Source organism: Pimephales promelas, chromosome 1 (genome assembly GCF_988280905.1).
Source record: "Pimephales promelas chromosome 1, fPimPro1.hap1.1, whole genome shotgun sequence".
NCBI classification, from domain to species: Eukaryota; Metazoa; Chordata; class Actinopteri; order Cypriniformes; family Leuciscidae; genus Pimephales; species Pimephales promelas.
Genome location: NC_142769.1, coordinates 31,594,095 through 31,619,332, shown reverse-complemented (window position 1 = coordinate 31,619,332; position 25,238 = coordinate 31,594,095). Strand labels below are relative to the sequence as shown.

General features: G+C 38.4%; 1 protein-coding gene across 1 annotated transcript in view; it reads left to right on the top strand.

Annotated features, from left to right (window-relative positions):
• The window catches only part of tox3 (TOX high mobility group box family member 3), a 49,492-nt gene that overhangs the window by 7,828 nt on the left and 16,426 nt on the right, over positions 1-25,238 (top strand). Inside the window, exon 2 of the mRNA XM_039657182.2 lies at positions 24,010-24,072. Within this exon, the coding sequence (XP_039513116.2) occupies positions 24,010-24,072 (63 nt within the window). The remainder of the gene's footprint in view (positions 1-24,009; positions 24,073-25,238) is intronic.

The window sequence follows — 25,238 nt, the reverse complement described above, 5'->3', positions numbered from 1 at the left end:
GACGATATCTGGCTATCCTCAATATACAATAGCATCTATCGGCACAACCCTAAATCCACGTTACATGATGTTTCCTGCAAATTCTCTTCATCTCATTTTCTGGAATATTACTTTTGTGCCTCATCTGGGTGTTGTTCTGCTTTAACTGATGGATTAAACTTCTGTTTTTTGCTTCTAACGTTAGTGAGAGATGTTTGTGAATTTGTTTAATTAAAGAGTAAAGTAAGTGAAGCCTGAGGTGATGTAATCCTGTATTTATATATGTGTGTGTGTGTGTGTGTGTGTGTGTGTGTGTTTATTGGGAGAGAGAAGGAAGGTGAGACAAAGAAAAAGAAAGGCATCATTGATCCTGAGCTGCTGAAAACTGTCACCAAATCTTCCCCTGAGATTGTGTTGAACAAAGGTTTGATGGCTCCTCTTCAAGACAGGAATGTGCCCCAGCATGCTTAGGGCACAGTACATCTGACAACACATTGTGCCCATGCCAGTTAGCTATGTGGAGAGGGTTTAGCATGTCCTCCTTTTTTTTTGTTTGGAGCCCAGACGAAATTCTGATTCTCATCCTGTTCCAAAACTTTTTTCAAACCTTATTGTTGCAAAACAAAGGGTGCCAATCTGGAAAGCTGATTACTCAGTAAATATTCCAGTTATGACAATGTCTTCCGATAAGAGAGAAGGGAAACTTTTTTTATATATTGTTTTAGTTTGATGGGGTCACCAAACATCTCTTTCATGATGAGCAAGACAAGTCTTAGAAAGTATTGCTACATTTTTTTCCACTTCTTTTGGGGTTATATGTGTTCAGAGAATATTTAATGGTCACATATTATTGTATTAAGTATACAGATTTCCTGACTATCTCTTTCTTCTGTATTGTGTAGTATATCTGAGTGAAACGGAGAATCAGAGAAACATCAAATCTAGGGTGGGGACTTGGTTCTATTCATTAGATATTGATTATATGGATTAGAATGCGAGCTTGCATGGAAACCTTTGTGGTTAACAAAGGTTTAAGTGGACAAAATGGGTGGAGGAGTCCGGTATACATCACCAGAGAGAAGTTAGGTCGTTTTAATTAAAATTGCTAGATCAAAAACATGCTTTTTAGAAATGAGAAATTAATGAATTTTCATCTCTTGACCTGACAGCTTTCCAGCAACCAACACATTTTCTTTTGAACATGAAAATGTTATGTGATGCGACAGTCTCAGCCAGAAGACATTTAATGTACAGTTATGTGGATTTTGAACCAATGATATTTCATGGTGGGTGGAGCTGCACCTGCACAGTAGAAATCAACAAAAGTTCTTTTTGCCTGTCGTGGCTGTGGTTGGTTAGACAGACAATTTTATTTACGCTATAGAGATAACTTTCATCTCTTGTCTATTTGTCACATTAGGACACCAGGTACTAAAGAACATCTGTCTGAATTTAAATTGAGCTTTATTTAGCTCTTCAAGTGTAGTTTCTGAGATTATAATTGCACTAATGATTGCTCCCATTTCCTTTGACCTTTTATACATCATTAAAGCTAAAAGGACGTAGAGGAAACAGACTATTTAAAGAACAGTCTGGAAAGTGTATGTTCATGGCCCTACAAAGTATATTTTGGTCTCTCAACGCTCTCACAAGCTTTGTCCTGCTTCTCTGGAGTTATCGACCTCTCAGGCTTATTGCAGGGATATTTTCAGTGACCTAAAAACAGCTTTTGCTCTGAATCAAGCTGTTTCTAAAGATCCACTTGGTGCTTCATAAGCACAGCGCAATAGTCTGTTTTCTTACTTTAAACAACTTTATTTTCTCTATTTGCAGTATAGGGATGCACAATATATCAACCACAATATCAGTATTGGCCGATATATTCATTTTAGCTTTATCTTTATCAGCTCAATAAGAAAATTTGGCCAATGTATTAAAAGCTGATAAATAATTAATTGTTTCCTTGAGCTGAGATGCTTCAGATGTGCACTTGAAATATGATTGGAATCACTTTGAAGAAGAAAATACAATGAAGTGCAGCAGGAAAAATAAAATAATGTTGTGAATTCTTTGTGCTTTGCATTTTACCGTGCGGTTACAGGAAGAGCGCATTCACAACAGTTACACCTTTATGACTAGCAGCTGTATTCACAGCCTTTTGTTTTGTGCAATTCTAAGTTTTAATATTATGTTTGTATTTGCTTGTGTGTGCATTTTAATTCTTTATTCATAAGTAATGTTCTCCAATGACTTTGTGTTATTTAGGCATTATTTTATTTGTTTGTAAGACAATAGATTTATATATTTATAAAGTTGGCCATATAGGTGTAAAATTAATTTTAAAACTTACACTGGTTCAAACTAGGCTACTGTAGGGCTGTAACACTGTTAGAGAGTTGTAACACTGTTGGTTTGACAAGTATGGCACCCTTTAGCATCAGAACCCAAGGCGTCATACAGGTGAGTGGCATCCTTTAGCGTCAATATGAGACGCAGACCCTGCCCCAGACCTAAACCTACCCATAACAGTGCATGCCGTGTTATATTGATGCTAAAGTGTGCCATATGTGTAGTATTTAGACGAAATGTCATATGGCGTCACCTATATGACACCAAAGGCTGAGAATGTGTTATATACTCCCATCACCTTTTTGAGCTCACAGGAGAAGTGGCATGTGACTGTGCGTAACATTGTAGATTGTATGACCAAAAAAAAAATGATCAGCCAAGAAAGCATTGATTGTATTATTCCTTAAAATGATTAAACGTGCATAACCTACCGTACCCATTTCTCTAGTTCTCTAGATATGTGTCACAAAAAAAAAAAAATGTTAAAAACAACCCCTTATGAAGTTATCCTTACATTCCAATGTGCCGTCATCCGTCTACTCCCTTGTGGGTTTATGTGGGAAATGTGTTTCTATTGTAGTTTAAAAAAAAAAAATCACTTCAATTGAGTAGTTTTTATGTTTTGTGCAAATTTATTTTATATTTTATTTTTAAAAGCCTCCCGTGTACAGGTGTTGAAAATTAGCATGTATGCTATAATCACTAAAAACAAATGCATATGGTTCGTCCAATGTAATTGTATGTCTATGTCAAAAAAAGATATAAATAAATATATACATTTTTGTCACTTTAAATTGTTCACTTTATTCAGAATTGATTATTCTTTGTTTTTCAATAAAGTTATAATATATTAGATGCTGTGTGGACCTTTTTTCAGCAAATTACCTCTCATTGATCTATCCCCAGCCTGTGTTCAACTCACCCTAATAGAGGTAGGTTGTAACAATGGAACTATTTGTATTTGACTTTAATTCACAACATCTCTGATTGTGTACATGTCCAAAAGATGTTTTTTTTAGACTAATGTGGCTACTGTGTCTCTAATTTTGAGAAGTCTAGCACAAACAACCAGTAAGTTACTGATGCTAGAATAAAAAGTGTTACTTCCATCCCTGGTTATTTCTCTACTGTATATGTTTGGGACATGGCTTTTAATGGTGAGACTTTTGTTTTGTTTTTTTGTAATCAGACTCTCAAAAGTTATATACAAATATAACGATTACATATTTTTATTTGTCGGCCAATATATCAGTAGTTGACATTCAAATAAAGAGTTATTAATCTGCAAAACATTTCACAACATTTTCATGTCAATGCATCCCTAATATACTAAGACTACTATCTTGATCTTAAACCCCATTGTAATCAGCGATGCTTTTTCTACATGACTCAACAAATCCCTGACAGTAACCTGATACGCTGCTTTGTTTCTGATGTACTTCAGCACTCTGACACAAATGACAAATGGATTTTAACTGTGTCACGTCCAGTTCAGTATCACATCCAAGCTGTTGTGGCATGGCCGTTGAGACCGGTGTAGATATATGGTGAAAAAATGACATACTGTATATCTAGCCCTCATATTCACCAGGACAATTGTGGTTAATGAAGAGAGACCATAGTGTGTTGCTTACATCAAAATATTAGCTGACAGTAGCTAAACAATTTAAGATGCCACTTAGCGACTTCACATCAATAACACACTAACTATGAAGTTTAGAGCTGCACAATTAATCGTTGGAAAAATGTGATCTCGATTCAAACACCCAGGGATTTCATTCCTAAATGACAAAGATCTCTTAAACCTTTGACAAAATCACACTGGAAAATTCAGATCTGTGTTGGTATGTGTAGGTGTGAAACAGCTTCACAAAATGTATTTTCAACCTCAAAGTATAATTGTTTCTGTGCAATAACAATTCTGATTATCACAGAGGTTCTGGGATAAAAGTTTATAGTTCAGATGTAAACAATGGCTCCGGTAGTTGCAATCAAAATAGAGCAAATCACCCTTTGAAAGTAACTTATTATTGAAAAGTAATTAATGAAGTAATTTTCATTGTTACACCACCAGGTGGCAACAAGTGACTTTTAAAAATATATTTGTCATTGAATCATTCAGTCATGAACCAAGTGAAATCTTTGAGTGAGTCATTGAATCATTCTTTCTAGAGATTTGTTCGAAGATGCTGATTCATCCAGTAATGAAACAAGTGAAATGTTTAAGAGCGACTCATTGAATCGTTCATTCAAATCGATTTTCTTAAATAATTAATTTCAACATTTCAAATAAATTGCAGCATTTTGTTACATATTGTTTTGTTTAGTTGTCTGTTCAGAATAACAAATGTTTCAAATAAATCCTAAAAAATTTTGCAAACACGGTCATGTACGAGAGTGTTTTCATGGATGCATGTGTAAAGTATATTCATCAAAGCATCCTGAAAAAAAAAAACTGTTTTCAACATGATAAGAAATGTTTCTTGAGCAGCAGCAAATCAGCATAATATGAACATTTGAACATCAAAATCATTCTAATATTATTAGAATGATTTTGAAAGATTATGTAACCCTGAGACTGAAGTAATAGGCTGATGCTTCAACTTCAGCTTTGCCATCACAGGAATAAATTGTTTAAACATACTAAAAAAAAAACCACTGATCTAAAACAATCCAGTAGTCTCAGAATTTAAACAAAATGTTCTTTTACGACTTAATTGACAAACACTTTTGATCGTAACTTTATTCTGAGATTAACATTAGTCTCCATTTATTTGTGACAGAGGTACAGTCAGTGTCAATTATTCATTTGATGAAGACATTTGTTTTATTGCACATTGGATCTGAATAGTGACAGAAAAAGGGGAAGAGAGGAGGGAGGATCTCATTATTATAACTGAAGAATGATGCTTCAGATAACGCGTGTCAGATGATAATATAAACTCATATTGCAGTGAATCTGTTAGTCCTTTGTCAGGTTGCACCGCACATTCCCAGAATCCCCCGCGGCTCCAAGTTGTCCTGTATGAACTGACAAAAGACAGCAGGTGTGCAAATACTAGTAAGGCTCACTGAGCAAAGAGTTCAGATAGTGGGGGCAAACAAAAGACTCATTTGAATGAGCAAACAGAACACATATTAAAATGACTCGTTACGATTAACAACAGAAGACTACCTTTAGAGCTTTGTTACATTTCTTTCTTTCTTTCTTTCTTTCTCTCTCTCTCTCTCTCTCTCTCTCTCTCTCTCTCTCTCTCTCTCTCTCTCTCTGTCTCTCTGTCTTTCTGTCTAACTCTTTCTCTCTCAACTTGAAATTCAGTTGGATTGTAAAACCAGTAAGGTGATTGTGTGCAGCTGGAGACAGTGTTATGGAAATTAGGGACCAATGTGTGTTTGCTATTAGCTTAAAAATGTCATCAGTTACTGACATTATGGGTAACTCCTCCATTACTTTCCCACAAGGTAGCTGGGTAACACTCTCTCTCACTCTGGATTTTAATTGAAATCTTTCATAAAGGTGCCATAGTCTGATCAAAAAGAAAAGACCCTTTGTTTTGCATTGGAATGCAATTCACTGTAATGTACATTAAGTTGTTAGCCCATGTAAACTTTGGCTTTGCAGTTTACTCCTCTCTCGGACTCTTTCCTTTTTTCCTCACTCTGCCATCCCTTTAAAAGAATAGATTTGTTTCTTTTCTTAGGTTTACATTTAGCGCTTCACAAAAATCTGATTGTCAGCTTGTTGATTCACAGGTTTGGACCCAGCCAAGGAGGAGGACCCGCCATTGTCTCCCATGCCTGAGGCGGTACAGGAGCATGGTTTTGTTCAGTAGCAGCGCATTGCTCCAAGGGCACTGATTTCCAAAGGCTGGCAGCTTGCGCTGACATGCCGACTCTTTTAAATTGTGCTTGATAGAACAACCCAGGGCAATTAATCATTTGACTAGCATGTGGAATGATGCTGTATCACAGGCAGAGGGGAGAGAAAAGGACCTCTCGCACGTTTGCTCTTCCTATCCGATTCGCCTACCATGAAATTGTTATCATGCCCATGACAGCGTATTTTCCCTTGTAATAAAAATCTGCTCCGTACAGAGGATCTGTTCTTCTCATTAAGACAGGGCAATGGACATTCATTTGCTGTCACTTATATCGTAACACATTAAGACATATGTTCTCTGTTTGATGCTAGATGAAATTATGGTTCTGCCAAGGGGAAGAATGATTAAAAAAGAAATAAAGAAAAGGAGGGGGAAAAAAAAGTTTGATGGTGTTAGTTTTTCATTGCCACCAACCATATGGTTTGCCTCACTGCTAAGCCAGCTGCTGATATTTATTTCATGTGCATATTAAAACTGGAGAGTGAATGCTTTGTAGACGGTTTCCAAAAATTGTACAGTGATTGCTTCATTGCTGATGGGTCTTTTATAAGCCTCAGAGGAATCCTTGAGAGAAACACCAGTCTGTACTCTCCGCTAAAGTGTGATTGAATGTTGCATTTAGCCTCTAATAAAGTTCTATTGGAGACTTCAGCAGCTGGCTTCCATCTGGAGTTTGTGAAGAGGCTTTTACTGTGTGTGTGTGTGTGTGTGTGTTTGGGTGAGGGGCTTTTATTTAAATATATTTAGGTAGACATTAAATGAAGCACCTCCATTTTGCTAAATTAAATTTATAGTGGAATAGTGTGGTTAATATTGTGTTGCGTGAAAAGCTTGCATGGTTGAGCTGTGAAGCCGGATAGCTTCAAGGAGGACCTTCAAAAGGTTCACTGATGTCTCAGTCATGGTGTTTGGTTCAAACAAATGTTTTTCAATGAAAAGGAATACACAGTGGAGGTTTGTAATGGGTGCTAACAATGCAAGCTAACTGGGAAACCCTGTCTGTTTAACGTTTCTGCACAATGACTTTACTTTTCTTCTTGGACTTTTCGCGACACCTTCAAAGTAAAATGTCCCATGAGTGCCGCTAATAATTGTATTCAAAGCAGATGAGCATGAATCAGGCAGTGCTTTATTATGTTAGTTTCTTTGTGTATTGTGGCAGTTCAAAAATAAAATGAGTGGCACTAAAAGGGTTAATGCTTTATTACATTTGAAAACATGAAGCAAACATGGAATTAAAGCACATATGCTGAAGAAGCAACCATGGCATTTTAGCTTGCATCATGGGAATCATACCCAAATGCTTCCCATTGCAAGTGTAACACTGTACCATGTGAGTTACTGAGCAAGGTTGCTTTGTCAGAAAAGTCATATGGTGTTGGTTTGGTGATGCTATATGTCAAAATGTATTAGTTTACAAATCATGCAATATGGTTAAAGTGTCTTGAGTTCACAACAGGGAACCACTTGAAAAGACTTATTTAATCAATAATCTCTCTAGTCATAATTTATCTAAAAATGGAATAATATTGTTGTTTTACCGCCACTAGTCTTTATTTCACCTGGAAACCCCAGTGAATTGTTTGTATATCTAATCCATATATTTGGATTTTTGAAAATTGTAGGAAGTAGAGGCATGTTTTCCAATGAGCCTAGGTTGAGAATAATGAAATAGAATGTGGTCTTATATTGAACATGTTCACTTCGGTTGTTCAGCATATAGATGCAGGTGTTGTTTTTCAAAGATACGAATACTTGAATATGAAGCCTTTACATGTATAAGTAGGAAGAATAGAGGGGTTAAATGGGATGATTCATTGTGTAACTCTGCTCATCACTGTGATGCAACTAAGCACTGTCTGACTATTTGAATGCACTTAATCTACTTTTGTATTTTTAATACTTACATTTTTAGCATATACTATTTTTTCTATAGCTGAGGTAAACTTTCTTCATTAGTTGAACTTGATAAAGAGGAGCATTGTAAAAAAAAAAAATTGGTATAGTAAGTTAAGAGAAATTGTTACATCAGAATTATTTAAAGTTAACAGCTCGTCAAAGTGTTAGGAGAATAGTCCAATAACTTGAGTAGTGCTTTGCTCAGTGTTTAGATAGAAACACTGGGGCCTCCAGAGTGAGAAGACTTGTCTTGTATCAATATTAAAGGATCCATATGTGATTCAGTACGGTTTTGGTTCTGTGTAGTTTAGTTTTCTAAATTATTTTTAATAAAATTAATATGATGGATCCCCTCTACTGTCCACATGTACAAATGACATTCTCAGAATTGAATTGCACTTTTTTTGGAGCAGTTAACACATTTAAACAATTCAACACTATTACTGTTTCATTCTGTTCTGTGATTTTTCTAAAAAACTGATCTTTATAAACATGTATTGGAACTGATAGTCTAGCAGAACATGCATTCCTCAATGAATGCAGATGGATAATCTTTACAAATAATGTGTGACACTTTTGGACACAATCTTTTTGAGTGTTTCAGCATAGCAGCCAATGTCTGAAATTTTAGATTGGTGGTGTGTTTGTAGAAACTTCTTATAAAGTGTCATTGGGTGCTGCTAGTTGTGCAGAAATGAAACATTTCACCTTCAATATTCCTTTCTACTGTGATGTTTTATATTATCACACAGTTGGTTCACTTGTGTGCTGCTGTAGGGGTCACTAGATGTTGCTGCAGCGTTAGGATCTGTTCGCTTAAACCACCGGATGGTACGCTCTAGAGTCTTACACTCTGTAAAACCCCCATTGGTAGATTGTTTTAGGAACATTACCCTTCTCACTCACCCTGATAAAGTCTGTATGAGAGCATTCATCTCCCCATGCTCTTCTGAGCCACATGTCAGATCCCCGGAGACTGGAATCTCCAAAGCTCTGTTTACACAGGGGCTCAATCCACTCCTAAACTCAACTGGCCTCACCGAGCACCGCAGTGTAAAAGAAGCCCATGATCACTACTAATTGAGCATCGGGGTGGAGTCTGATCTGTTTGACATCGGCCATTTTGTTCTGCGCTAGTAGGGAGAGAGTGAATTGTTATCAGGGTAATCTTTGTGGGTTGAGCATATAAACAATGTCTCTTCAGTATAGTAGCATTCTGTGCTGCTCGCTCGGCCTGTGTTAAATGACAGGCAGCATTGTGTATATAGGGATCTGATTTAGCCATATAGGTTTTCACTGCCTTGGCATGTTAGACCTCTATGTTTAACATCTTTGTTCTCAATCCAGTGGTGCCGTAGGATACGATCTATTTGTGCGGCGTTCCTCAAAAAGGTTGCTAAGCTATTTTCTCTTCATATGAGAGATAGAGAGAGGGGGAGAGAGAGCTAGAGAGTGTTTGGCCCCTGTCTAACTGAGGCTAAAGGGCTGCAAAGGAGAGCTGTGATATTTGAAGTAATTCACAAGTGCATGTGTTCGCACATTAGTGGGATGCAGTCGGACAGCCACAAGGTTGAGAGCTAATTACAGCATTTAAAGCCTATCAGTTCCATGTGATTGCTGCTTGTGCTGGGTAAACGGCTTTTATTTGGTATGCTGTGGAAGTTTCCCCTCACAGCGAGGGCTCTGTGGCAGCAAATTATTTTCATCTTAATTGCATGTAGGTGGAGACATGAAATAATGGGGCATATTTGTGTTCAATCTGCTGTGTTTTCATTACATTGTGGAGGAAAACATTGTTAGCGGGAGTTAATTAACAAATATGAGTAATTGCTCCATGCTCATATTTATCACTAGTGTGTTCGCAACAGGCAGGCCTGAAGCGCTAACGACAAAGTGCTACATAAATCAAAGTGCTTTTCTTTGCCAAAGCAGAGCCCTTGGGAGGTACCTTAGAGCTTAATTAGAATCTAGAAGGATTTTGTTTTAAGTGTGAGGTGAGCAAGCACTTGAATAACAATGATAAATTAGGCCCCAGAGCATTGCCTGTATGTTTTGGTCAACGTGTGCAATGTTATATATCCCATATTTCTATATAATTCATAAAGTGTGATGTCAGAGGTGCTGCTCCAGACGTTCTGCCGGCCCTGTCGATTTGATGAGAGAGATTAATGTAGGTATTGCTGTTACTGGCATGAAAGTTTACTGAAATGATGCCAGAGTGTTCACTGCAGAATTACCCAGATGGGATTACGTGGACTATTCAGATTTTACGAGCCCGTTTCGAATATTTATATTTTTCTTGTCACAGAGTAATGCGAAAGGGGTGCTTAATGTTTTGCTTCACTGTCAGTCATAATTCAGTTATTTGGCAGTCCAAAATATTTGTCATCCAAAATATTTGTGGTCAGCCAATATTGTGTTCATTCCTGATTGGAAATTACTGTGTAACTTTATAAGTTTTCTTTTTTATCAGTTGTTTTTTTTTCCCCCCAGTTGTTTTTTTTTATGTACTATTTTTTAGAAAATGTAATGCAATAAATAAATAAAGTCTTTATATATGTGTAAAAAAAGCGCATGAGAATATCATGTGGGCAACCTGTTATTATCAAAATCAAATAATTTTATATTGTACTGAAACAAGATCAATTTATCAACTGGAAATAGATTTACTTTTTATTTAGTGTTTTTCCTAATTCTAATTCATAAACCAAGTTACTATTAAATGTTTTAAATTTTAATTTTTAAAAATTAAAATATATATATATATATATATATATATATATATATATATATATATATATTTATTTATTTATTTATTTATTTGCTTTTCACAGTAAATGTCATTCTGGAGCAGTTTACAGTGAACTTTGACTAAACAATACATTTTTATTTTTCTCTCATATTTTCTGCAGACCCTCTAGAATCTTCCTGTTTGAAAACCCCTGAACTAGCCAGTCAGGTCAACAGCAATGTAGCACTTGCAGAAAGACAACTTTCATCATTAGCCACTGAAAGAAGAAGAGTTCTCTCATGCACACATGCAGAGAGAGCATGTTGCTGATGTGAAGGACTATCTATTGCCACACAATTCCAATTGAAGGCTTCTTTTGCACTATTGCAGAAGGCGCACTTAACGTTGTCTGCGGATTAAAAAAATAGTATGCAGAGTGAAAAGACTTCTCTGACAGACACTTGTGTGATTTTTGATTACAGTCATACTGATACTCTGTGGACATGCATATGGACTGCCTGTCTGTCTTGGCACCAGATTCAGCCATCTGGCCTCAATTATGCTTTAAACATGCTTTGTTGTACATGACAAGTCCACATTGACAGCGGGTCTGCCAGTGTTTAAACGTCATGCCTCTGGCTACGATTATACTCAATCAGTCACTCTGATTTTAATTGGAATGGTTGAGGATGAGTGGGAGACGTGAATGAAAATAAAACTGTCTTCATCACTGCTGTGGTCAGTTTGGTGGTTTAAAGAGTAGCTGTGCAGTAGAAGAAGAAAAGATGCTCGAGCTGATTGAAATTGAAATGTACTCTGCAAAGAAGAGTGTCCTGCATTACCCTTTGAAATGAAACCATTTTTGTTACCTGATTATCTTTACAAAGTCCCTCTGAAATGGTTTGTTTTAGATCTGGGGTCGGCAAATGTATGGCACGTGGATGGATCGTTACAGAAGCGTGCACCTCTGGTCACACAAATGGTTCGTCAAATCGTCATCAGGTTATAATCTCACAGTTTAATAGTATAGCTCTTGAATGAATAAATCAGACTGTGTGACTAGGATAAATATTACCCCGAAAGCTGTATGCAAGTTCGAGGGAATACCAAATTCTGTCATTAAACTCTAGATGGCTCAGGCTAATGGTTCCTTAACTCAACCTGGTTACAATTGCATAGTTAACTACACAGCACAAGCTGATTGGTTCCTGTTGCATCGGCAGCCAATGAACTTGCTTCTCAACATATAAATAGTTGGTCAGTGTTTGCTGTAGCAGTCTGCAGTGCATTTTCAAAGTTCCTCTGAAACTGTCCACATATAGATCCACTTGTAAAGATCTGCTATCTGGTAATTTCATGTGATTTGTGCAGCAGCAGTATGTCTTACTTGCTCACGGCAGCATGTCTGTGTATGTATTGGTAGTTGCAAGTCTGAACTTGCTCTACAGCCGCAGCAATAATCAACAGCAGCAGCTTAACAGATCTATTCCGCTAAGACCAAATACATTAAAGGGTTAGTTCACCCAAAAATGAAAATTCTGTCAGTATTTACTCACCCTCATGTTGTTCCAAACCTCTATATGTTATAAGGAAGATATTTGGAAGAATGTTTTAATCAAACAGATCTCATTCCCCATTGACAGTCAATGGGGAATGAGATCTGTTTGATTAAAACATTCTTCCAAATATCTGCCTTTGTGTTCAGCAGAACAAATAAACACATAGAGGTTTGAAACAACATGAGGGTGAGTAAATACTGGCAGAATTTTCATTTTTGGGTGAACTAACCCTTTAACATTGCCACACCCATTAGCCTCCTAAACTCTTCTGAGCGTTGTCATGTTAGACCTTGTTTAAATTTATGTGCATACACCTCTTTAGCTATTGTCATGTGCCCGTGATAATCCCTCTGCGTGCCAATGTTTTAGATCAATGTTTATGGATATCAGCCAGAAAATGAGTCTTGATCTCTTTTGTGATCAAATGAATGACATAATTTATTTTCATTGTATTTCTTTACCAATTACATCTCCTATTATCTCTTCAGCACCCTAGAGAAACAATGGAAGCAGTCTATCTCATTTCCCACCATCCTCGGATACGTTCCATGCCATAACTTTTATTTATCTCTTTACTCTTAGGCTCGGATTAGCCACTTGCCATTGTCTTCACCGGACCTGCTGTTACTGTAAATTGGCTGGCTGTGCTGTTGTGAGGTTATTGCTTTCAAAATATCCACGCTAACAGTTAGGGGTGCACCGAAATTTCGGCCGCCGAAAATGTTCGGCCGAAAATGGCATTATCGGTTTCGGGCCGAAAAAAAAAACCCCAACCGAAAACGTAAACCGAAAATTAATGTCACCCACCCGCCCCTCCCATCCGTGCGCAAGCGCTTAGGTTTCACGGTTGAGCTGTTATCACGCGTCTGCATATCAAAGATTAACCATGTCAGCGGTATGGAAGTATTTTAAAGTTTCAGATGAGGACACCAAAGTTGCAATTTGTAACATTTGTTCAGCAAAAGTCTCAAGAGGGGGTGCGGTGCCAAAGAACTTTTCGTTGAAGAAAAAGACTCGACGGGGAGCGCAGCGCAAACGGTGCCTGAGAAACGCTTACGTACAAGTGAGGAGGCATACACTCCTTGTCGGAACAAGCGCAGCCGCACAACTAATAGAGACGTATCTAGCTGAACTACCCATTGCCAGAAGCGACAATCCCCTTGACTACTGGCGCGAAGACCGGTTTCCATTGCTTGCGCGGATTGCACGCAGGTATTTATCTGCCCCAAGCACCAGCCCAGACAGTGAGAGACTATTCAGTGCAGCGTCACATGTTCTTAATGAGAAGAGGAACCGTCTTTCCTGTCAAAAAGCTGAGCAACTTTTGTTTTTAAAGAGAAACCTGCCACTTTTGCTTAAATAAACAGCAGTCCTATTTTCTGTGTGTGGATAGCAGTTACATTAAAATTTGCGTAGCACTGCACAACTGTGTTTCCTAAGGCTACATGGGCCAAAATGTTGTTTACAGTTTGACCCCGTTTACACCTGGTATTAAAATGCGATCTGTATCCAGATAAGTTATCCGGATAATAAAAAACGCATGTTAATGCAAGGTGTAAACGCGTTGTGATCGGATCTGCCTGACCACATCTGGAGGTAGTCTGGCTCGCATTGTGTCCGGATCTTTACTAGGTGTAAACGCAATCTGGTTGTTGAAACCACATATATTTTACTCCTCCCAAAAATGCTAAAAAATAAACGAGTGAGAGCGTGTTATATGTTATAGCCTAGTCAGATGCGACACGCATCACCGCAGATGAGCAGCTGAGCGTCTATTCAACGTGAAAACATCGCAAATAAAAGTGAAAGTATGTCACAGACGCAGTTAACACATTTTCAAGTAAAGAAACGAAATTACCAGGCCTGTTGCCACTCTCTCTTATTGATGTCTCTGATTTGGAAATTAGCTGATGATCAATAAAATGCCGCTCAGATCTGTTGCTTTTGGTGGCGTGCAATCCATTAAATCTGCATATAACGCAGGAGGTGAAGATCGGATTTATATCCGTTTTGCAAAAACACATTTATGTGGCCAGGTGTAAATGGAATCAGTACTTATTATCCGGATAACTTATCTGGATACAGATCGCATTTTAAGTGGAGTTTGGATTAAGTTCTATTGCTGTTTTTGCACTGTTGTTTTGTACAGCAATTTAAAATGTAAGGAAACCATTGTTTACATGCAGCAGCAGAATAGAGGCCCACTGCCATTCTGTGATTTTGTGTGCAGTTATTCAGATAATTGTGGGTCTTTTTTGCACAACTTTTAAAACAATTTTATTTGGTGGAACATAAAACTTGAAGAATAATATTATTTGGTATTATTATGTTTATTTATTGTTAAAGATATTTTAGGTTTTTTTATGTATGCCTTACTGTTAATAAAAGTTTGATTATTCTATTGGTTTTGTGATTTTTTAGATCCATTAAATTCAAACAATTTATATATATATATATATATATATATATATATATATATATATATATATATTATATAAATATAAATATATATTTTTCGGCTTCAGTTTCGGTTTTCGGCCAAGTGCATCCTAAATTTTCGGTTTCGGTTTCGGCCCAGAAATTTCATTTCGGTGCACCACTACTAACAGTGTTAGGAGTACACAGGATGTCCCCGAAGACCTCTTCAGATGCAGAGAAACAGGTCAAACACTGACCTAATGAAGACAGATGGAGGTGGACAGGGCTGTGGATGATGGTCGGCCCGTGGAAATTTTTCTTGTGTTTTGGCCAGTCTGTTATTTTAGTCCAGCATTTCCCCCATTTGGCCTGTAACAGAGGTCAAGACTCAAATATAGGATCTGTTATTGACCCTCTTTTCAGACTTTTCACCGTAAAATTGGGTAATATTTCACGACGTCTCTGTATATTTTTCTGGATCCAGACAAATCAATATGTGTAAATTATTTACATTTTGATTACATTATATTGTACTTAAATATTTTGTTGGGATCAGTTTTTTGCCATATATTTTTTGCAGTATATCGTTTGATTCAAAATATGATTTGCGCCATCTCTTTTGTTCTCTTAAAAACTTCTTTGTTGCTGAAGATAAGTTGTCTCTCCATCCACATCACATGAAACCCTTTTAACGACGGCACAGTTTCAGTAATTCTCAGTTTTATTTCAGTTTCTCTTTGATCTCTGTGCTGTCGCCCTGTCTTCAAGAGTGGAATTATTTCAGGGCATATATGTGCAAATCCTTGGTGCTCACTTGTTCCTGGGCTCTCAAAGTGTCACCATAATAACCAGATGTGAATAGAGAAGGTTAGGTATTGTAATTGTGCGATACATATGGGATGCCCATTGAATTATTGGAATGGCTCAAGTGGTTCGTTTTTCCATACGTTTTATTTTATTTAGCATGCTATGAAGCCTGGCTCACAGTTTATCTTTCATAAATGAGCAAGACCTCTCTTTCCATATAGCTCTGTGTGTGTGAACACACAATAGGTGTAAGCAGTCTGTGTGGCACAAAACCTATAAACTGTTTTCATTATTCAGGCTAATTTATATCAACCACGCTGTTAATCTTCCACAACCTGTTGATTGCTTTGTTTCTCGACACATTTCTGGAGGGCAGCCATAACTGTGTTTTCAGAAGGACTCCTGTCAGTGGCGCCAGGCTACACAGCCACAAATTGGAATGTGGCACTGGCCCGGGAATACAGCCAAGATTTAAATTAGACAATAACCTCTGGCCCCTCATGCAGGCTCCTCTCTGCAGCTGTAGGCTGATCCATTTGTTTAATATGGTGGAGTATTCTCTAGAATAATAGGCTGATGTATGAGCCGGCTCTTAACAGTTTGTGTTTCACAGACTTGCAGAGACTGAACAACTGGCAGGCAGTGCACTCACTGCAGATGTACCCAAGCTGCAATAAAGAAAATGTACTGTATGCAACACTTGGAGAAATTAGTCATGGAAATGGTGAAAACAAAGAAAATCCTGCTTTGGAAGTTTCACCTAGAGTTGCTTGGTAATAAGAAAATGCATTTAACGTTTTTATAGGGTACACTTTTTATTGCGTTATTATTTTATGTATTTTTGTGTTATTATACAGAGCTTGTTGGTACATTCCAAAAACTGAAATGAAATTAGGTGCAAGTCAGCATTCATACATTATAAACGGCGTTCACTTCCATATGTGGGGGCGGTGTGTGTGTGTAACTGGGTGTTCTGTTCTATTATGGGAATCTCTAAAGCCATATTCAGGGTGTTAGCTTTACTGTGGCAAAGAGCCAGTGCTGTACCCAGCGAGATCAAAGATGAAGCTTCAACTAGTCAGTGCTTTCTGTAAAGATTGAAATGGAATAAATTATCTTATTCAGAAAGTTACAAGGGTTGTCATTAATCAGAGGTATTTAGACTAGACAAAACAGGGCAGTTTTGATTTTTATCTAATTAGTATATTATTATTACTGATGATGATACTGAAAATGTTACTATTATTATTCTTAGCAGTACAATAGTAATGTTGTTGTTGATTATGATGATGATGATTTATTATTACTTCTTTAATTCAGCATTTTGGAACACATGCTGAGATTAATATACTCAACCCCACATTTTTCTAATCTATTAATTTAAATTTGCATTCAGTCATCCCTCTTTATGCATTACAGTGATATAATGGCTGTCGTACTGAAAGCTCAGTGGATGGAAACTCAAGGACTTCTAAATGGATCCATTTCATATCTCTCATCTGGTGGGAAAAATCTCAAGTAGCTCTCAGATTTCATTGTTGCCACTTGTAGCTCTTTTGGCAATGGTGCACTAGTCCAGATCTTCTCTTTATATCTCTTCCTGATATTTTTGTAAAAGGCTAGCATCTACAGAAATAAATGTCATGTAATACAATTGTTTTTATTTATAAATGGCACTTTAGATTACCTTTTTTTTTTAAGAAACTGAAGTATAGCTGAATGCAATACCGAAAAAGCACAGAAGATAGAAGTGAAAGAAAGCAAGGGAGAGAGAGCGAGAGCATGAAAGAGAAGGATGAGAGGAAGAGGTGACTGTCTAAAGAGAGTCTCTGTCAGTGTGATTGTATTCTCTCTGTGTGCAGTGCTTTCATCTAATGATTTTAGCTTTAAACTGACTTTTAGAGATCGATTTCTCCTGTGGATCAGAACGGCCCTGCTTTAGGCTCTTTGTGTGGGCCTGCTGGACAAAGATGTCAGTTTACACATTTCCCCTCCTTAACTGTGTGTGCTTATGTCATTTTATATTTGTGTGTATCGCTTTTTGTGAGTATGTACGTGTTGTTCACGCCAAGAGGCTAGTTTTACTTTCTCCCTTAAAGCACCAAAGATTATTCCTCAAAATATTATATTTTAATAGTAAAGTAATCTTGCATATGATATGTGTCGTTCGTACTGCAGCATGTTTGTTCAAATCACCCATTTGTAGATAATGACCATGTGATCTCAGTAATTCTTCAAACAGGCTGTTGGTCATGGTCACGTTGTTTTAAAGTGGATTGTGTTTGGGTTGTGCCGGGTATTAGTTCTATAATATTGTTTTTCCCCCATGGGATGATTGAATTTACTCTGTTGTAATAATATCTTATTTCCCTTTGGAAACACTTGCATAAGAATATACAAACACTCAGGTTATGAATCCTGGCTCAGTCTGGACTCTGGTTTCCAAATCCAGTCAGGAACAGTTTGTGTATATAACAACACTAACATGAAGATTGTCTAATGGGACCATTTTTATGTTTGAAAAGTGTAAAACTACATAAAAATTCCATGTTAATTAAAGCGATGATGCTTAAAAAATGTAAACTAGTAAGTTAAACAATTTAAACTCGTTTGTTGCAGGTAAGGTGTGACATTTTTTGCATAAAATTTGTGCATAAAATAAAAACATCTTTACTATACATTGTCTGATTTGAGCATTTTTAGTCAGAATAAAGGGTAGACGTAACTACATATTTCCAAAAAGTAAAACTATTTATGTTCATTAAAGCACTTGTGCTAATAAATGAACACTTAGGAAAAAATATACAAATGAGAATAAATACTGAAATTTACATCCCTAATCTACTGGTTGGTTGACTAGTCATCCATTGTGACTCATACCTAAAATGGGTGTGTTGAGCTTGTTACTGTGTTCCCTAACGAGACAGAGGTATAGCATTTGCATTGCTTCTCTCATCTTGTTAATTACAGAGGCTCCATTGTCTGATCTGACCCATTTACAGCATTCTCTCTTTCATTCTTTCATTTTGTCTCATCCTCCCATCACGGCTAATCTCATTTGGCATCTGGCTCAGTCCCATCCTGCCATGAACATGAGAGGGTCTGCTCTCACACTGAAGAGAGCCAAGAGCGACAACACCCCGTGTCCTTTTCCATTCACGCTAACTTCTGTTTCCTAAAAGCTCTCTTTTATTTTATTTCTGTTTATCGGCATCACTTGTTAAATGTACAACTGACAAGTGGAAGGTGATTTAAAGCAGCACTTCTTGTCCTTCTGTTATATTCATTTGAGAATAATGTTTGTTCAATTAATATTCATGAGTTGTGGATCTGCATGTGTCAGTGATACAAGGCAGAGAGGCAGGTAATGGGATTTAAAACAGGGTGAATGCTGATGGTGTGAACGAATAACTTAAAGCCTGAAGCAGTGCTAGTGTATACATAAACACACACACACACACACACATACTTTTTCTTCCCCTTTTGCTGTTTGTATTATGTAGACCCACATTAGTGATGAAATGAGGCATGAACTTTTTTCCATCTTCTCAGAATCCACTTTGTGTTCTCTCTCTGTCTCTCATTTGATAGATCTCTCTCCCAACCTTTCTTCTTTTTTAACTTATTCAAAAGATGATATTTTGCAAATTCATTGGTAAAGTCAATATGAGTTGCTGTTTGCCAAACTTTTTCCATAATGTAACTATTTAGAATTGAAACTGGAAATTTAATGGTAAAAAGTGTGTGGTGGAATCAATTGGATTATTATAAAACATTATATACCAGAATAGAAATAGTGCGAGTGTGAGTTAAAACAAAGCATAAATCGTTATTTGATTATTCATTCTTGAAAATGATTGTTATCTGGTTCCATGAACAACCTCTATCATCCATGGAACCTTTCCATTGCATAAAACTTTCTTTATTGTGGAAAAAGTTTTTTAGATTATTCAAATATTCTTCACCCTAAAAAAAAGTGGTTGTTCTATGGCATCGCTGTGAAAACTGCCATTTAATGAGTGCTGATTAACATTTATTCAATAGCCTGAGTGGCCGAAGTGATGTCAGCATAAGAGGAAACTTTATTTCATTTTGATTTAATGATAACGGATGAACGATTTTTTTTTCCCCTTGGAATAACATGATTCATTGATGAATCATTCACAATAATGCACATTCAGTTAGAAAATTTCTACTTTCTAAAACTTTTATTTCATGTTGACTCCAAACAGTGCTGCAGTTATATTCCATCCATCCATCTTCTTCCACTTATCCGGGGCCGGGTCGCAGGGGCAGGAGTCTAAGCAGAGACTTCCCAGACTTCCCTTTTCCTAGACACTTCCTCTAGCTTTCCGGGGGGACACTGAGGCCTTCCCAGGCCAGCTGGGAGACACAGTCCCTCCAGCATTGTCCTAGGTCTTTCCCGGGGTCTCCTCCCAGTAGGATGTGCTCAGAACACCTTCCCGGGAAGGCGTCCAGGAGGTGCCTGAGCCACCCTCAGCTGACGCCTCTCGATGTGGAGGAGCAGCGGCTTTTGACTGAGCTCCTCCCGAATGACCGAGCTTCTCACCCTAATTCTAAGGGATCGCCCAGCCACCCTGCCGAGAAAGCTCATTTCAGCCACCTGTATCCGGGATCTTGTCCTTTCGGTCATGACCGAAAGCTCATGACCATAGGTGAGACTAGGAACGTAGAGAAGGAAAGGTGCTTCTTTACCTTGACAGACCGCTACATTGACCGCATTACTGCTGAAGCTGCACTGATCCGATCCTCACTCGTGAACAAATCCCCAAGATACTTAATCTCCTCTACTTGAGGCAGGATCTCTCCACCAACCTGAAGTGGGCAAGCCACCCTTTTCCGACTGAGGACCATGGCCTCGGATTTGGAGGTGCTGATTCTCATCCCAGCTGCTTCACACTCGGCTGCAAACCGTAAAAGTTAAGGTGATTAAAATTAAACAGAGGACCATGACGTCGCCCGGTATGGCACAGCTGGGGCCCCACTCTGGAGTGAGGCCCAGGGTTGGGCTGCCTTCCTGTGGGGTGACCACCTACAGAAAAAACACAAGGGGTCGATGCTGAGAGGATCGGGCAGCAGTCGAAGGCGGGGGCCTCGACAACCCGATCCCTGGACATGGAAACTAGCTCTAGGGAGGTGGAACGTAACCTCACTGCCGGGGAAGGAGCCTGAGATTGTACGTGAGGTAGAGAGGTTCCGACTAGAGATAGTCGGGATCACCTCTACGCACCGATTGGACTCTGGAACCACACTACTTGAGAGAGGATGGACTTTTCACCACTGGGCACACACTGGAGTTGCCCATGGTGAGAGGTGACAGGCTGGTGTGGGTTACAGTGGAGGTGGGCGGCTGTTGACCTCAACTGGGGATGTCATCAGGCGGTGGAAGGAATACTTAGAGGATCTCCTCAATCCCATCGTCACGTCGTCTATTGAGGAAGCAGAGGCTGAGGGCTCAGAGGTGGACTTGTCCATCACCCTAGCTGAAGTCACTGAGGAAGTCAAGAAACTCCTCGGTGGCAAGGCACCGGGTTGGATAAGATCTGCCCTGAGTACCTCAAATCTCTGGATGTTGTGGTGCTGTCTTGGCTGACACGCCTCTGCAGCATCGCGTGGCGGTCGGGGACAGTGCTTCTGGGATGGCAGACCGGGGTGGTGGTCCCTCTTTTTAAGAAGGAGGATTACACTTCTCAGCCTCCCTGTTTATGTCGGGGTACTGGATAGTGGAACCTCTGATTCAGGAGGGACAGTACGGTTTTCGTCCAGGCCGTGGAACACTGGACCAGCTCTATACCCTCTACAGGGTGCTGGGGGGTTCATGGGAGTTTGGCCAACCAATCCACTTGTGCTTTGTGGATTTGCAGAAGGCATTCGAATGTGTCCCTCGTGGTGGCCTGTGGAGGGTGCTCCAGGAGTATGGGATCCGGGGTCCTTTGCTAAGGGCTGTCCAGTCCCTGTATGACCGAAGCAGGAACTTGGTTCGCATTGCAGCTATATTGATTTGCTTATTAATAGTTGTACTTTTTGGAGGGTGGGGTGAGGGTAGTTATTTTCTTTAATGAGATGTTTAGTCAAAGACCTATCTGTCTCTCTGCACATTGGTTGCTCAAAAAACTTTGGTTTCTTTTATCATACTACTTTCAAAGAGCTCACACCAGTTCACCATCATGGTTTGGACTAAATGGCACCTAAACTGCACCACTGACCAACAGCAGACTAATATGATTTTCCTAATATGATTTGAATGCTTATAAATGGAAACACTACATGGAAAAAAATGTCATTTTTTTCAGTGTTTCTATTTCCAGAGGCATTATACCGCTGACGTTATGGTGCTGTATTGAGCGAGGCAGTGTGTTGTTCCTCTTTGTGTATGTGTATATGCACCAGGTGAGCGCTCAAAAAGGCCTCCTCAGCCCAAAACACCTGCCCTTCAAGTCCTGCAGCTGCCGCAAGGCCTGTGTGTGTGTGTTTGCGTTGTGCACGGTTACATGTGTATATGTGCTGGTTAGACTTTTAACATTTCAGCTAATTCTTTTTCTTTCCCTCACGCTCTTTCTCTTGCTCACTCTCTCTCCAGGGCATAGACTAATTAATGGATACCATTCGCAGTTGATTAGCTACAGTTCCTTCGGTAATTACATTCGCATACTAACCACTCAGACAAAAAGATGAGGGGGGGAGAGAGAACAAAGCAAGGGAAAAATAAATTAATGCTCTTCTCATTTTGCTCTGATCTTAATTTGTTCCTGCAATTGTTTGCCCTCCACAATAAGATAAGAAAGCCCTTCTCCCCTCTTATTTTTCGACTCTTCTGGTTGTGTAACATCTGAAGGAATCACTTTGTTTTAAACAGACAAAGGCTTGCTGTTGGATGCGCCATTGAATCAGTGCCTTGAGGCTGTTGTGAAGACTTTTTCTGGCTGTTCTGGTTGATGTTTGTGTGTGTGTGTGCGCATGGGTCCTCACGTGTGTGTGCGTGTGCATGATTTGTCTGGTTATAGAGGGCTCTCTGTGCTGGCCCTCCAGCTGCTAACCCATAATTCCTCATTTTGCTCTTCCATTGTTCCTACCTGTCAGTGTGTTTGTGTCTCAGAAGAAAAGATAGGATTCCTGCCATTTCAACAATTTGCCATCATGTTTGATTTAGAGGGGTACAGATAGAATAAAGGATCAGAATAAAGAAAAGAGCTCCATTTACTACATGGATATCCAGTAGAATAAACACCACCACCATCCCATCATATTTTTACATGTAAAATAAAGAAAATGACCTGAATATCTATGTAGCGTCAGTTTTAACATCTTTAAAAAACAAAAACAACAACAACAACAAAAAACAGACCTTTGTGTATTGGGGTTGTTTTGGAGTGCTATACAAGCTGCTTTGTGTTTACCTGCTATAATAAACTGTTATCTTTCATCAGACTCTGTGGGCATTTCAAATTATTAAGATGACTATGTGACTCCCCTGCTTTTCAAATGCAAAGTACCCCCACCTAAAGCTGCCCCATGTTTGATGCAAGGTTCATTAGCAACTGGGTTACTTCCTGTGTCTGTTATTTATTATTACCCAGTTACATGAGGGGTGAACTAATCAATGAACCGTTCTGGTACTGCTTTTCAAGATAGAATAAATATTTCAGATAACATTAATGTACAGGCCTGCCAGTATTTTCTGTGGCTGTTTGATTCCAGAATATTTGGAATCGATTCTGAAATGCGAATTCAAGTAATTATCACCATCCTTTTAAAATCTGGATTTTAAATGACTGTTCTGTGGCTGTTTTTATGGGATTTTTTTTTTTATGTATGTATTATTTCAACCAAACATTGCATTCGATTCAAAGTATCTAATGCATTACGTTTTCATGTTGTTTCTCACTAAATGTTGACAACTTGAAATATAATTAAATGAGATTGTTTTCATTTATACAGCAATATTAATCAACAGCAGTATTTACCTACTTATACATGTTTACTAAAATATTTTATTACATGAAAAAACAACACAAATACTTGTAAAACACTTTAGACGCATTGTAAAAATAATAATAATAATAATAATAATAATAAAGTTATAAATTGATCTATAAATAAAAAAAAACATAAGTTCGTGTTTTTGAATGATTCTGTTGAATGAATGATTACAAGATGTATCAGACTGCCCTGAGTAGAGTCAACTCCTCAGAATCAAGGAATTGGTTAATTTTGGATTCAACTCCTATCCCCACTATTTTGTGCATAAAATAAAATTCATTGTTATATTGTGACCACATATGCATTACACTACATAGAATACAACTATAGAGAATTAGAAAGAGGTGCAACTGAAATTACTAATCTATTCTCGTTTCTTTTGCAGTTTGGGAATAACAACAACTACATGAACATGGCTGATGCCAATGGAGCCCTGCTAGCAGGAGATGTGAGTACATTGTTGCAGATAACCTTTACATTTCTATGGATGGTAAACCATTGTTAGTTCATGCCATGGGCAGTATTATTCTGGAATCACTAAACAGTCATTTCCATGTCTAACCATTTATTGTTTCAAAACAAAGTCAATTCATTTAGCATGCTTGCCTCTCTCTGTGTTGAAATGAAGTGCTTAATTTCAGCGGCAGGTGTACAGCTGCTGCATTTACATAAAACATGATTAGCTCCCTACATGCCTTCCTTAACTGCTTTGGGATTTTCCAAACCCCAAACCCTTAAAGCTTAGAGCTTGTTACGCCAGCAGCTACGTGTTAATACACATATGTTATAATCTGAATGAATGATTCCTCCAGTAGAGCCGATATGTTTATCAGCGTAAACAGTGCAAACGGCTCAGTACTGACCAGAGGTTGAGGAGCACAGGGGGCACTGAGCATTGAGATGGGATTAGGGTCACTTTCGCAGGGGGATATACCACAGGTTTTCACATCCTGTTGGTATGCTCCAGGTGATGGCTAAAGGATCATGCATGTAAACACCTGTCCCCATGATAATTTAAAGATACCATCAAGCTAGAAAAGGAAAGAAAAGTGGCACCTCTCGCAAAAGCCACCCTTTCTCCATCAATTTTTATCCTCTGTCAGTGAGTCTGGCAATATACTGCAAATCACAGGTTGTGTATCTCAGGCTGGCCCTACTATCTGTGTGTGTGATTGTATACAGGTGTTTTACAGTATGTGTTGTCACTCACTGTTACACTCACTGTTGCCACTGCCTGATTTCCATCACATTTCCAATGCAAATCTCCTTCTCACAATCTCAACGGCATCAATAGACTCATGCTGGCTAAGCAAAGATAATCTCTGTGAACACATATGTTGTTAACGATAGGTTTGCGTGGGCCTCTCGCTTCATTTTCATTTTTTTTAAGTTCAGATGGTGGTCACGGGCAGTTGTACCCACATTTGATGGAGTCGGTTGCAATCTCCATAAATTCTTCTGATAAAAGTGTTCTTTCGCCGAGGCCAAGCTCCAAGTTGGCACCTGCAGTGGAAGTAGGGCTGTCGAGTGTTGCCTAGTTGAATTTTTTACTAAGAAATAATGTTTCCTCCTTCGCACTGCAGCTGGTATTATGACACATGACACAATGAAATT